This window comes from Pygocentrus nattereri, chromosome 4 (assembly GCF_015220715.1).
Source record: "Pygocentrus nattereri isolate fPygNat1 chromosome 4, fPygNat1.pri, whole genome shotgun sequence".
In the NCBI taxonomy this organism is placed as follows: domain Eukaryota; kingdom Metazoa; phylum Chordata; class Actinopteri; order Characiformes; family Serrasalmidae; genus Pygocentrus; species Pygocentrus nattereri.
In genome coordinates this window covers 8,404,599-8,419,154 of record NC_051214.1, presented here as the reverse complement: position 1 = coordinate 8,419,154, position 14,556 = coordinate 8,404,599, and the positions used below count along the sequence as shown (strand labels likewise).

General features: G+C 42.0%; 1 protein-coding gene across 1 annotated transcript in view; it reads left to right on the top strand.

Moving 5' to 3' along the window:
• Window positions 1-239: 239 nt before the first annotated feature.
• Window positions 240-14,556, top strand: part of cdk19 (cyclin-dependent kinase 19) — a 119,842-nt gene continuing 105,525 nt past the window's right edge. The window contains exon 1 of the mRNA XM_017697751.2: window positions 240-498. Within this exon, the coding sequence (XP_017553240.1) occupies window positions 371-498 (128 nt within the window). The 5' untranslated portion in view covers window positions 240-370. The remainder of the gene's footprint in view (window positions 499-14,556) is intronic.

Genomic DNA, 14,556 nt, shown 5'->3' with positions numbered 1-14,556 from the left:
CATGTGTGCAGAATAAACAAAACATACGTGAGGTATTAATTCTCTCCGGTCTCTGCAATATTTTTTTTTTGAGAGCAAACATGACTACGCAAGTGACATCGCCGCAGCGCGCTGTGCGGATTGTAGTTTCTAAAGCTCGCAGATTCCGTTGCGTTCAAACGCCCCCTCGCCGCGAGCAAACTACATTTCCCAGAAACCGTTTCGCACCCTTAAAAAAAAAACTCAACGAGCCAGTGAACATTAAGCGGAGCAGACCAAAATCCCAAACAAGGAAATGGTGGGGGAATAAAGCGATCAGATTATTTAATTAATGCACGTAATAATTAATATTTTATTTTATCGTAAAATTAAGGAATATTAATGGGTCGCGATGGACTACGACTTCAAAACGAAGCTCGCCGCCGAGAGGGAGAGAGTGGAAGATCTGTTCGAATATGAAGGTTGCAAAGTGGGTCGCGGCACCTACGGGCATGTTTATAAAGCCAAGCGCAAAGACGGGTAAGGCGAGCCAGCTAAAATGGCCTTGTTTCTCGCATTTGGCCGCTCCAGACGCACTTTCTCCTTTGCTATGCTTGCACGATGTGCGCGGAGGCGAGAGGGGGGTGTAAGAAACCGAGCTCGAGCCTGGGACTGGTTTTGTTTTTGTACACACACACGCACACACACACACACACACTTAGACACACACAACGGTCCTCCCCCCCAAAACAACGCCGTGCTAATGTTTATTTTACACGGTTAAGGTGAAGCAGCAGATGTGCAGCGTAGAGGAGATGGCTGGATTGCTACACATGCAGCTGAGGGAGTCTCCTTGTCCTCAAAGCAGGATTTTACTCCTGAGTTTGGAAAATTTATGCCTTGAAAGACTGTCCAATAGGAGTGTTCCTCACCCCCTCTCTTATTGGACAGGCTTGACTTTTGGCTTCAGTTATCTAACGCTATCTAGCTGAGAGGCCTACTGTGTTAAATTGTGAAACAGGTTAGGAAAGGAAAGGGGAAGAAGTTACAGCAGTTACAAGCATCTTCTGTTAAAGGAGAACTCAATGTAAGTATCAGAAGTTCCACATAATTAAAGGATTACGATGTAAATAAAGTCATTCAGAGAGGTTTGTTGTGAAATGCTCTGTTCAAGAGAAACTCTGAGTTGGAGTTGTTCACAGTGGTGGTGATAGGAACCAGACGTCCACATCTAAAAGCTCCCTCACAGAAAGTTATTACGTTATACAGTGACGAGTCTGCTGCCTGGTGTTAGAGACATTGTTTTATGTGAATTTTGTGGTAACGTTTTGGCCTAAAATACATATTTTTAAAGCCAAATGTGGCTGAGGGGTACCTGCAGGGCGTTCCGAGGCAAAATAGTCTTAAAACAAAACTTATTTTATTAGAGAAATTCATTCAGAATGATTTGATGTAAAATGCCTCGTTCTGCAGTCAGAATTGTTCACAGTGGATGTGATAGGAACCAGACGTCCAAAGTGCCTAAGAAGCTCTAAAAGTTCCCTCACAAAACATTTTTCCAGATTTACCACTATGTTCCCGTTATCAACATCACATATAAAAATATTGGAACATGGGTTGGTTCACTTGTGGTTTTGGAGAGTAAATAAAATAGCAGTTTTTGCATCATGTACATCGTGACCCCTGGTTCCTATCATCATAATGTAAAAAAAAAAAAGTTTCTCTACAATTAATCATTTCATATCAAACCACTCTGAATGATGTTTACATCTCACTGACTGAATTATACCAAATTTCGTCTTTAAAATTCGGCTTTAAGTGTTTGTTGTCGCTCAGTTTGGCACCGGCCTGTTTAACTGAGTAGGGTTTGACAGTCAGTTATACAGTTTAAGCCAAAAGTGAAGGCTGTTCAGTAGGAGTGCTCCTTACCTCCTCTCATGGCTCTTGGCTTAAATGGGGAATTAAATCAACTTCAGCATTTCTGCTTTATTAAAAGTTCATTCACTCAGATTGATTTGATGTGACATGCTTCATTCTGGAGTCAGTATGGTTCACAGTGGTGGTGATAAGAACCAGCCATCGTGCCTAACGCCTCTGAAAAGCTTTCTCCCCGAAAGTTATCGCATGAAATGCTTATGAATACGCTGCCTCATTCTTTTGAGAGAAAGTTTTGGCCTTAAACTTTTTTGAAACTTATCCATGGTGGCGAGTTTACAGTGGTTGTGATAGGAACCAGACGTCCAAAGTGCCTAAAAAGCTCTAAAAGCTCCCCTGTTGCATGAAATGGTTAGGAATACGTTGTCTGATCCCTGAGACGTTGTTTCTGACATATGTTTCTGGCCTAAAGATGTTCATGTGGGGCATTGTAAGACAAAATAGTACCCATTTTTTTTCACTTTACATCACAGATGTATTGAAATTGTGAAACTGGCTCAGAAAGGAAGGTGGAAGTAGTTGCAGCGGTTCTGTTCTGTCCATTTGTTGTCATTCAGTTCTCCACCTCTTTAGATAGGTAGGACTTTACATATTGTTTGTGCTGTGACCCCCTGCGTCATGGTTCTTAGCGCCACCATTGTAGAGGAAGGAGGTGAGTTTCAAACCGCTGTTTCAAACGACCCCAGAAATACTGGAAAATTGGCAGAATTTCCCCTTGAAATAATCCGGCTGAGAAATCCTACTTTGTGAAATCCACCTGCTCTTATTTGCACTATTTGCTTTCAGTATGTGGATAAACATTACCTCGGCGGTCAGAATCTAGAAGAAGACATAGTATTTAAAATGTATATGACACGTATATGAAGCGGTGCAGTCGTTTCATTCAGTGCACCAATGTTGAGGTTGTTGGCTCACTTTAAACTCCCAATAATGCCACTTACAGTGTCTGTGGTTAAGAATCAGAGGCTGGATTCACGAAAACGTTCTAAAGAAAAAACGCACAAAGGTTCTTAAGATGAGCACTGAGAATGTTCTTAAATGCAATTCTCTGAAGAAAAAAAAAAACTAAAGTTCTCAAATATTTTCGTAATATATTCTTAATTTTTTATGATTTTGGAATGAAAATCTTCATTGTTTTCTCACCATGAATCACGTTTTGAACGTGTATGAGCCGTTATTTCCATTATTGGGTTAATCTGCTCGGAGGAGCAAAATGGGGAGAAAAAAAAATCATAACAAGTGGTAAAAAGTGCAAACAGGAATTAGAGGTGACGGTGGAAAAAACAGCCAACAGGAAAAAAATCCTCCTTGGAAAATGTGATAATTGTGGGGTGATGGTGGGGAACAGATGAGGAGGATGAGGAGTGGCAGGGACTGCGTCCGAGTTTGATGAATTTACACGCTCACCTTGTCAACTCTTACAGCCGGAGACGAGTGTCAAGATATCGCAAGGTTAATAAAACATTTAAGAACATAATATTGTCAAGAATGCCACTTGTTCTTAGATTAATCTTAAGAAAACAGTTAAGATAAGAAATTAAGATCATTTTCAAGAAGTAGTTTTAAGAATAACAACTTTTCGTAACTTTTTCTTAACATCATGCTTTAAAAAAGTTTAAGAAGATTTTCTTTCCTAAGACACCTTCGTGAATCTAGCCCCAGAATCAGAAACACGTTTCGCCAAGTATGTTACACATGCAAAGAATTCGGGTGAGTAACTTACTGAACTGACCAGCCAAGCACACTGACTGAAGGGCTATTTAACAAAGGCACAAATAACATAAAAACAGAATAAACAGAGTAAAGAGTAAGAAAGAATTGAAAGATCCAACATGAGCGCAGAGAAAGAATGGCATTTGCACAGTTGTGCAAATAAGCCCTGTGTTACAGAGGAGTTACACTGTAATACAGTAAGGGTGGAAGTTGTGGTTAAAGATAGCCACACCCTGGAGAAAGAACCTTTTAGCTTGTCTGGTTGTGCTGGTTTGGATGACTCTGAATTTCCTCCCAGAGCGGAGTGCCTGGAGGAGGTGATGACCAGAATGAGAGGGGTCATCTGCATCTCATCACCCTGCTGAAACACTGGCAGACTACCTCTAATGATCCTCTCCGCTGTCCTGAACATGTGCCGGAGTTTGGTTCCTTCTTGTGAGGAGAAGGAACCAAACCAGGTGCTTATGGAAGAAGTGCGGATGGACTCGATGATGGCTGTGTAGCACCAGACCATCAGGCTCTGCAGCAGGTTGAATTTTGCTCAGCTGTCTCAAGAAGACCATTGTCTTCTGTGCTGTCTTGGCAATGAAGACCAGGTTCCTCTCCTGCTTCAGGTCCCTGGATGTGGTGGTGCTCAGAAACTTGAGTGTTGTGGGGTTGTGGGGTGGTTGTGCATGAAGCCCATCATCTTTGCTGTCTTTTGTGTGGCCAGTGGTTGCCGCTGCACCAGGAGACCAGCTGCTCGATTTCCTTTCTGTTTGCAGACTCATCACTGTTGGCTAAGAGGCCCAACACAGCAGTGGCATCTGTGCACTTCAGGATCTGCACAGCTCATACATTGGAGATGCAGTCATTGGTGTAGAGACTGAAGAGAACGGCTGAGAGCACGGAGCATCCAGGGCTCTGATGTATGTTTTCAAAGCCACACCTGCTGTTTTCTCTTTGTCAGGAAGTCCATGATCCACATCTAGATGGGATCAAGCACCGACAGCTTGACCTGCATGGTGTTTAAAGCTGAGCTGAATTCCACAAACAGAACTCTGGTGTAGCTTTATGAACCAGAGACAATGTAATTACTTTTTTTCCGTAAACACGGTGAGCTTGCCACTGCAAAGCAAATGTCAGCAGGTGTTTGTTAAGGTCAGCATGAGCACCTGAGCCAAGAGGGAGAGAACCACCCCTGCTAGCTTCTGCCTTCATGTCCCACGGTGATGGTAACGAGCTTGAATGTGAAACCAGTGAGTCCAGTGGCTGTGCTACTAGACATTACAGGTTTCTGTGGCTCTTGTTAGCTCTTGGGGGACCTTATGCTGCCTCACAGGCACCTGGCACTGTTCTAGTAGCAGGTAGCATGCTACCCACATGTTCATCCTCACCAGTGCAACTTTAGAGAATAAAGACTCGGGCATAACAATAATACATACAAATACACTCACTGGCCACATTATTAGGTACACCTTGCTAGTAAAAGGTTTGACCCCTCTTCCCTTCAGAACTGCCTTAATTCTTCATGGCAGACTTTCAACAAGGTGTTGGAAACGTTCCTCAGAGATTCTGGTTGGTTATTTGAGTTCCTGTTGCCTTTCTATCATCTCGAACCAGTCTGCCCATTCTCCTCTGACCTCTCACATCAACAAGGCATTTTCGTCCACACAACTGCCGCTCACTGGATATTTTATCTTTTTCGGACCGTTCTCTGTAAACCCTAGAGATGGTTGTGCGTGAAAATCCCAGAAGATCAGCAGTTTCTGAAATACTCAGACCAGCCCGTCTGGCACCAACAACAAAGTCACTTAAATCAAGTGTTCTAAGTCACTTAAATCCCCTTTCTTCCCCGTTCTGATGCTCGGTTTGCACTTCATCAAGTTGTCTTGACCACCTCTACATGCCTAAATGCATTGAGTTGCGGCCGTGTGATTGGCTGATTAGCTATTTGTGTTTACAAGCAATTGAACAGGTGTACCTAATAAGGTGGCCGGTGAGTGTATTTAACAATTTATTACTCAACATAGCTGATTTTTGGTTACTTTAATATATGTATGTTTCCAATCTCAGTTTATTAGACCATTACCTTATAAAAATGTAATATTTGAATCAAAAGCTGTGCTTCATAGTGCCCTGATCTAACATAATAGCCACAGGGTTGTTATGATATGATATGCTGTATTATTTTCTCCTCACTAGCTCTCTTGGAGAACTTGCTTTCGGGTTTGTGAAGCCGCTTGTTGAGTCAGCCCAGCGTGTTGCTTATTATATAGCAATATCTTGTGACATTCATTCTCATAGTTGATAGTAGGTCATACTTGATGCTACTTGTTCATGTTTTTTCTCTTCTAAAGCAGCACCTCGCTGTAAACAGGCCTGTGGTTCATGGTTGAGAAGTGAAGGATTGAATGAATGATTAAGGTTTTATGATGAAGCTAGATGAAGCGAGCATGGGATGAGAAATACACAGCAGTGGAAGAGTTTGAAAACTTCCTCAAAACGCTGGACGCTCACAGGCCCTGGTCAGCTCTTGGAGAATCAGAGTAATGGGCCTTGGCTGAACTGGCTGAGTAGGTGAGCCTGCGTCTGCTGAAGTTCACCTGAGGTCAGATCTGCTTTATCTACTGTCACTTTCCCCGTTTATGATCTTCTGCTCTGTAGGTTTGCGGTGATGTTTGTCCAACCAACAACCTGAGCGCTGGATTTCAGGGTTTTATAGTGTCAGCTGGAGAGTCATAAAGACTAAACGAGGGCTGTAACTCCTTTCCTTTATGGAGAGAAAGGAAGTGCTAGCCAACTTGTTATCCTTATGCTCTTTCACACCATTTCTCCATCTGTCTGTATCTCTCTCGCCCTCACTTTCTCCCTTACCTTCTCTCTCTTTCTTTCTCATTTTTCTCACTCTTTCTCTCTCTTATGGCCGCTCTCATCTTCTCTCTCTCTCTGTCATTCCCTCGCAAATTCTCCCTCTCTCTCGCCCTCCTTTCTCTCCATTCCTCGCTCGTTGCTCCCTTTTTCCTCCATTTGTCATTCTTTCTTACATGATTTCTCTCTCTCTCACCCTTTCTATCTCTCACATCCTCTTTCCTCCTTTCTCTTTCTTTTACACTGTTTTTTTACACGTTCCATTTTCTCTCGCTGCCATTCTCTCTCTCTTTCTCCCTCAGTCTCTTTATTTCGCTCTGTCTCTTCTCTCTCTCATACATTGTCTTTCTCTTACGTTGTCTTTCTCTCTCTTGCTCGTTTCCTTTCTCAATCGCTCTCTGTCATTCTCTTTCACAATTTCTGTCTCTCTCCATGTCATACACTCTCTTGTTCTTTCTCTCTGTTTCTTGCTCTCTCTCTCCTATACTTTCCTTTTATCGTTCTTCCTCCCTTTTTCCTTTGTCCTTTTCTTTTTTACAGTTTCTCTCTCTCTTCTAAACTCTCTTGCGTTCTCTCTCTCTTACACCCTTCTCTATCTCTCTCGCCCTTTTTTCCCCCTTTTTCTTTCTTGTACCTGCTCCTATCCTTTCTTTCTGTCTTTTACACTTCCTCTTACACTTTCTCTCATTTTCTCTCGCTTTCTTTTTTGCTCTGTGCTGTTCTCTCTCTCCCAGTCTCAAACTCTGTCTGACTTTCTGTCTCTCTTACAGTCTTTGTCTCTCTCAGTCTCTTCTTTCTCATACATCGGCTTTCTTTTACATTGTGTCTTTAACTCTCTCGCTTTTCCCTCTCTTTCTCTCCCTCTCTCTCTCTCCTTTCCATTCTCTCTTACTCTCTTTTGCTCTATAATCTCTTTTTCACTCTCTCTCTCTTTCTCTCAATCTCTCAAAATTTCAGTCTCATCCTTTTTTCCCTCCATTTCTCTTTTGTTCATATAATCAGTCATCCTTTCTCACTCCTTTCCTTTCCTGCTCCCATTTCCTTTATTTGTCAATTTTTTACACAATTTCTCTCGCTCTCTCTCTCTTAAACTCTCTTACATTCTCTCTTTCACCCTCTTTTTCCTCTTTTTCTCTCGTACTTGCTCTTATCCTTTCTCTTTCTCTGTCTTTTACACTTTCTTACACTTTCTTTCACTTTCTCTCGCTTTTTCAAACTCTTACTTTCTCTCTGTCTCTTCTCTCTCATGCATTGTCTTCCTCTTAAATTATGTCTCTCTCACTCTTTTCCTCTCTCTCTTGCTCAGTCTGACTCACTACTCTTTCACTTCTTTCTCAGAGTGTGTTTTTGTTTACAGTGCTGGCGGTTCTCACCCACTCTTTTCTGCAAGCAGAAGTCGCTCTAGTGTCAATTTTGACTGTTGTCATTAAACACATGCGTACATGCATTATACAGTACTGTGCAAAAGTCAGAAACCACCTTTTATTTGTGTAATTTCTAGTGAAAACTGCCCTTAAGTACTACTTATTCATTTTTCATTGAAGATGTTTGGGATTTCTTGAATGGTGGGAAGCAGAAAATGTTAAACCAACTCCTGAGCTTGAACTTTAGAGGTGTGGAAAAATATTTAGGCCTAAAACATTGGAAAATTGTGTTTTTATTCTTAGCTGTTGAGGCTTCTGTGTAATTTTCTGTGTCCTCCTGATGCTGAAAAACAAATAACTGGAAGCAAGTGATGGGTGGTCTGAGACCTTTACACAGTACTGTCCAAAAGTTTGTTGGCATCTGCTCGTCCAGCATTTCTTCGAAGGGCATTAACAGGGAGTTTGTCGCCCTTTGCTGCACACACAACCTCTACTCTTCTGGGAAGGCTATACGCTAGATGTCAGACCATTACTGTGAGGATTTGCTTGCCTTCAGCAACAAGAGCATAAGTAAGGGCAAGTGGTGATGTAGGATGATCAGTTCTAGATCACTCCATCTCATCGCAAGCGTATTGGAGCTCCATCACTCCAGAGAACACAGTTCCACTGCTCCACAGCCCAGTGCTGGGGGGCTTCATACATACATCCGGCACATGTTCAGGACAGCGGAGAGGATCATTAGAGGTAGTCTGCCAGTGTTTCAGCAGGGTGATGAGATGCAGATGACCCCTCTCATTCTGGTCATCACCTCCTCCAGGCACTCCCCTCTGGGAGGAAATTCAGAGTCATCCCTTTCTGTTGGCAGTGTTTTTCGGTGGAGATTGTATAAGCTGTGTGTCAGCATTGTTAAGAGCTGGTGCACCTTAAAGAAGCCCTCACAGGTCTCACAGCTTTGGTGAATAACCTGAGATATAAACTTATAGAGAAGTTACACCCTGTGTTACAGATGATCCCCATGGCCATCATAAGCTCAGTAGAACAAAGAACATTTGAATGGGTGTTTCCTATGTTTACTCTGGATGTCTGTGTGTCTGAGGCTGATAGACCAGGGCTTGCGTTCCTAAAAGTATCTAAAGGACACTGGACACTGGATATGCTGCGTCGTGCAAGCCAAAGAGTAGCGTCACGTAATGTAGCGTGTAGCAAGCACAGCTATATCACAGGGCATAGCAGTTACAGCACCAATAACCATCAAGCTGATCTTTATTTTACACTCTACATGTGTAGATATAGTAAAATAAAACTTTCAACATAATTTACTGAATTTATCACGTTCGGTATCAGCTAACTCAAGGGGAAATATGTTATGATGTGACCAGGCTAGCATTGTTAGCTGAGGTGATTGACAGATGATTAGCATTTGCCTGTTTATTTTATTTAGTAAATTTCAAGCCACGTGTCACAAAAGTCCATGTCAAGTCTTTAGTTTCTGAAGAGTCTTTAGTAGCGATCTGTAGTTTGGTTTCAGGATTAGCCGCAGGCACTGCAACCCAGCTAAAGTTCTGACAGGTTCAACACGGGTACTAAAAACGAACCAAATCAAAAGGCAGAACTGAAGGTCTGTACTTTGAGTAGCAAACATGCTTGCTAGCTAGCATAATAGCTAACCCAGATAAAGTTTCAGCAGCCCAGATAGCGAGCGTATATCCGTCCACTGGCTTGATAAGATCGGCACCTCACTGACTGTTTGCCACTGTTGGTCCACCCTCACACCACCAAGATTACTGTCCTGCATACAAACTAAATCTAGTTTTTAATCTCCTCAAATAGATTTTAAATGGACTGGAAAAAAACAAAATAAAAGTCAAATATTACAAACAACCGAGAGAAAAAAATAATGATTAGGCCTGATGTTAAATGATTTTGTAGGTAGTGATTGCTGACATTGTGCTGGATTGAAATGATTTACAAAACGAATTTACGAAATATGACTAAAAATCTGTGAATTGGACCATGACTGGAAAATGAGCGGTGATATATGGAATTTTGCTGGTGGGCTGCCTGGAAAACGCTGAGTAAAAACGCCAGTGGGACCCCCAGCTTTGCCATCAGTGGGCCCACAGTGGTCCACTACCCTCTTGCTGTCAGGGAAGTTGGAAAAGGAGTGATTCATAACTTACATCTTCAGCTGTTGTGCTAGCTAGCATACTTGCTATCCAAACTACATGCTAGCCAACCGTTATGTTGCCTTTTCTTCTTTAAGCAGCGTTTACTGCATGTAGTGCTTCAGTTCTGTCCATCAGACTGAAGGTTTTTCAGTAAGGAAAGACTACATTTAATATTAACCCTGGCACCGCTGTGAACTGCAGGAGAATGGCGTTGCAATCACTGAGTAACACTAAGAGGCAAAGTCGCACACCTAAGGCTGGACGGCGAAATGTTCTATGCATTTATCGTTTTAACACCGCCGATCATAATTTAAATCAGTTTTGTTCACAAAAAGGTCCCAAGTCCAGGTCAGTTGATATATATGATGATATATTGTCATTGTTGTGACGAAATACGTCACAGTGACTTTCCTCCCATTATGGATATTATCTGTAATACCAGACCAGAAGACAAATGCATGGACCATGAAGACCATAAATCCAGAACAGACCGTGTACAAAAACAACAACTGCTTAAACAGCGTAGCAACAAGTAGTGCACTATGTCGGCTAAGAAATTCGACTTCACCTAAGTAATGCACTATATCCCAAGTAGGGAATTGTGCACACATGGCTGAATGCCAGCTGGCTCTGTGGTAGATATATTAAGCACTGTTTGGTCTCAGGAGCCATTATTTTAAGGCCTACATAGTGCACTACACAGGGAGCAGGGAGCAGGGAGCCATTTGAGATTCAGCCGTAAGCGACTCAAACCTGTAATGCCGTAACAGCAGATATGGAAATCGACCCGAGATCCTTTTTCAAGCTCTATGGCTGTTGAGTGTGACCCACACAGCAAAAGCTAGTAACTACAGAATGAGCAGAATACTGTTTACTTGACTTGTACGACCTCAGTGTCAATTTAAATTCATCCAGTAAAGTCATAGCAGTCTATCAGTGGGACCTCGTGGCCTCTTATTCACAGTATAAAGAGGAAAAAAAGCTCCTTTTGTGGTGTTTGAAAGAAAAGACATAGTGAAGGGGGGTGGGCCGGGGGGGTGCCTTACAGGCCCTCTTGACCTTGCATATTGTTCCTGTTTTTGTCTGCATGTTAACGCTTGTGAGTTTGTTTGAATAGTCGCTGTGTACGTGTTGATAATGGCCTTGTCCCCCGGCGAGAGCCAGCTAAGGATGTCTGGTGTTGTTTTTGGGCTCGCTATCAGAAGTGGACCGATAGAGCTCGGAGTTGGCATTATTCCACACAATGGCAGAGTCAAATGTAGCCTCCTAGCGGACCGCTAACCAGGAGCTGTGATACTGCAACACTTTTTGCTCTTTGTATACAAATGAATTCGATTCTGCAGTGAGACCATCAAAAGTTTAGGGATGCCTAGCGTTAAACATTTCTGTAGAACATGTTCCAAAAGACTTTAAAGACTAAGGAGGTTTATTTAGAGGGGGAAGAAATTATGCATGTAAGTATAGGTAACCATATACCCATATTATCGCCTTGTTATGACATCAGCATATCTATCTGTCTGTCTGTCTGTCTGTCTGTCTGTCTGTCTGTCTATCTATATACACACACACACACACTTTCTAAACCGCTTCTCCCTCAGGGTCGCGCAAAGATGGCCTAGGCTACAGGAAGATTGCTAACACCCAGAAACTGAGCTATAGCACAGTGGCCAATGTCATACAGTGGTTTTCCAGGACAGTTTCCACTCAGAACAGTAAAGCATGGTGGTGGTAGCATCATGCTCTGGAGTTGCATAAGTGCTTCCGGCTGGGGAGCTGCGGTTCATTGAGGGAAATATGAATTCCAACATGCACTGTGACAGTACAGTCCCTTTGGAAAGTGTGCTGCATGACAGTTTTACAGCACGGTATCCCTTGGATACATGTTATATCGAACTTTCATTTCTTTAGTGTTGTCCCATGAAAAGATATGTATGTATGTATGTATGTATGTATGTGTGTGTGTGTATATATATATATATATATATATATATATATATATATATATATATATATATATATATATATATATATGTATGTGTGTGTGTGTGTGTGTGTGTGTGTGTGTGTGTAATATATACACACATGCACACACACACTCACCGGCCACTTTATTAGGTACAATTGCTTGTTCAATTGCTTGTTAACACAATCACATGGCTGCAAACGCATTTAGGCATGTAGAGGTTGTCAAGACAACGTGCTGAAGTGCAGACCGAGCATCAGAACGGGGGAAGAAAGGTGATTTACGTGACTTTGAACGTGGCGTGGTTGTTGGTGCCAGACGGGCTGGTCTGAGTATTTCAGAAACTGCTGATCTACTGGGATTTTCACGCCCAACCATCTCCAGGGTTTACAGAGAACGGTCTGAAAAAGAGGAAATATCCAGTGAGCGGTCAGTTGTGTGGACGAAAATGCCTTGTTGATGTGAGAGGTCAGAGGAGAATGGGCAGGCTGGTTGGAGATGATAGAAAGGCAACAGTAACTCAAATAACCAAACAAAGGCTTTGATGAATGTTTCCAACACCTTGTTGAAAGTCTGTCATGAAGAATTAAAGCAGTTCTGGAGGCAAAAAGGGGGTCCAACCTTTTACTAGCAAGGTGTATATATATATATATATATATATATATATATATATATATATATACACACACACACGGCCAATATTACAGCAAATAAGTATAATAATATACATATGCGTGTGTATTTATTATATTACTGCGTTTTAATATTACATTATACCACAGTACATAGTGATGTTATGTATGTCTGTGTGTTCATGTGTTTTTTTCTTTGTTTTCATTTCCAGTCCTCTCCTCATGGCAGTAGCCCAATATTAATAAACACTATCATCCAAAACCTGGTTTATTTCATCAATGTTTCATTTTCCTGGTTCTATATAGAACCTTTTTGAAAATGGTTTTAATATCATAACAATAGCAGAGCCCTTTTTCATGCTACATAGAACCATTTTCAAAGAAGGTTCTGTATAGAACCATATACAACACATTCTCCATCAATCCAAAGAACCACTTCACCATGGAAAGAATCACTTATGCATGAAATAGTTCTATATACAGCTTGTGGTTCTAAATACCACCATTGCCTTTACCAAGAACCCTTGAAGAACCTCTTTTTTAAGTGTGTTTGTTTTTACTTAATGAAATGTGAAGAGGAAGAGACAAGCAGCCATCACTAGGAGTGTTACAATATGCATATTAAAAGTCCTGTGTTTTCCGCTTTTCTTGTATTTTTGCTGGGCCGCCCAGTGGTCGGTTTCTTTCTCTTGCCATGTGTGCAGCTTTATTTAGCTGTTTTTTTTTAGCTGTTCCAGGTAAGGGTAGTCACCAAACACTAGTACAGAATTTCTCTTTGTAAAGCTGCATTTATTCATCATTGCAACCAGAAGTAGCTGGAGATTAAACGATGTCCACACCCAAGAAGACGAAAACAAATGTGACAACAAATGCTGAATGACAAGCGCGCTTGTGGAATTTATTCAGGCTTGGCTCTCGTCATTGAAAGACCAGCGTGAGGGTTATTTGTCCAACTTCTGCTGAACTCACAGTGCTATATTTGGTGTTCACAAATGACCTCTAGCTGCCCAGTCACTTCAGATAGTTTGCTTTGTGTGAAGAATTACATTTGGTACATTTTCCTGAAAAGCTGTTGAACTTCGAGCATAAATGACGGCTGTGTCTGAATGCTGGGCCGCTATCTGCCCCGCCGATCTGTAGTAACACTAGCCTCGCGCCTTCCGTGTTCCAGCTCTGGGGTCATATTTGCCTGACTCACTCAAGTTTACCATATTCAAAACCTTGCCAACCCCTGAGGCTCACCATGCACACACATCCGCGAGACGTAACGACGCAGCCTGGCCCAGCTGAGTTAACTCTCAGGCGCCAGCGCTGAAGCCCACAGTCCATAATGCTGAGTTACTGTGTGTCAAACATGTTTCTCATCAACTTATTGCACCACTTCGGTTACAAACCAGTAGCCATCACTAGGAGTTAAAAGTCCTGTGTTTTCCGTTTCTCTTGTATTTTTACTGGGCCGCCCAGTGGTCAGTTTCTTTGTCTTGCCTTGTGTGCAGCTTTATTTATCTTTAGCTTTATTTTGTTCCAGGTAAGGATAGTCACCCAACACTAGTACATGACCAAGCAGTGAATCAGTCGCCTTTTCTAGAATTTCTCTTTGTAAAGCTGCATTTATTCACCAGTGTAACCTTTGCTAGCTTGGAAGCTGTAATGCTAGCATTATTAGCATACAGTAGCTAAAAAATCCGCCTTTTTTGCTCATGTTCTCAAGAACATGTACCTTTTGCATGACTTTACACGTAATAGTGAGTAGCTGTAGACATTTGTGTGAGGTTATGTGTGAGTAGAAATCATCTTAAGCCATGTTCAGATGGGATTAGCTTTACATGGAGAGGTGGGATAATGTTCATTTTGCCAGTGTTTCTTAGCTATTTTAGTCCCGTCCGCCATGTCAGTCACTTTTACTGAATGTAAAGATTCTGGCGGCTTTTTCCTTCCTCAGATTGTATTTATCAAGCGTGAATCGACATGTT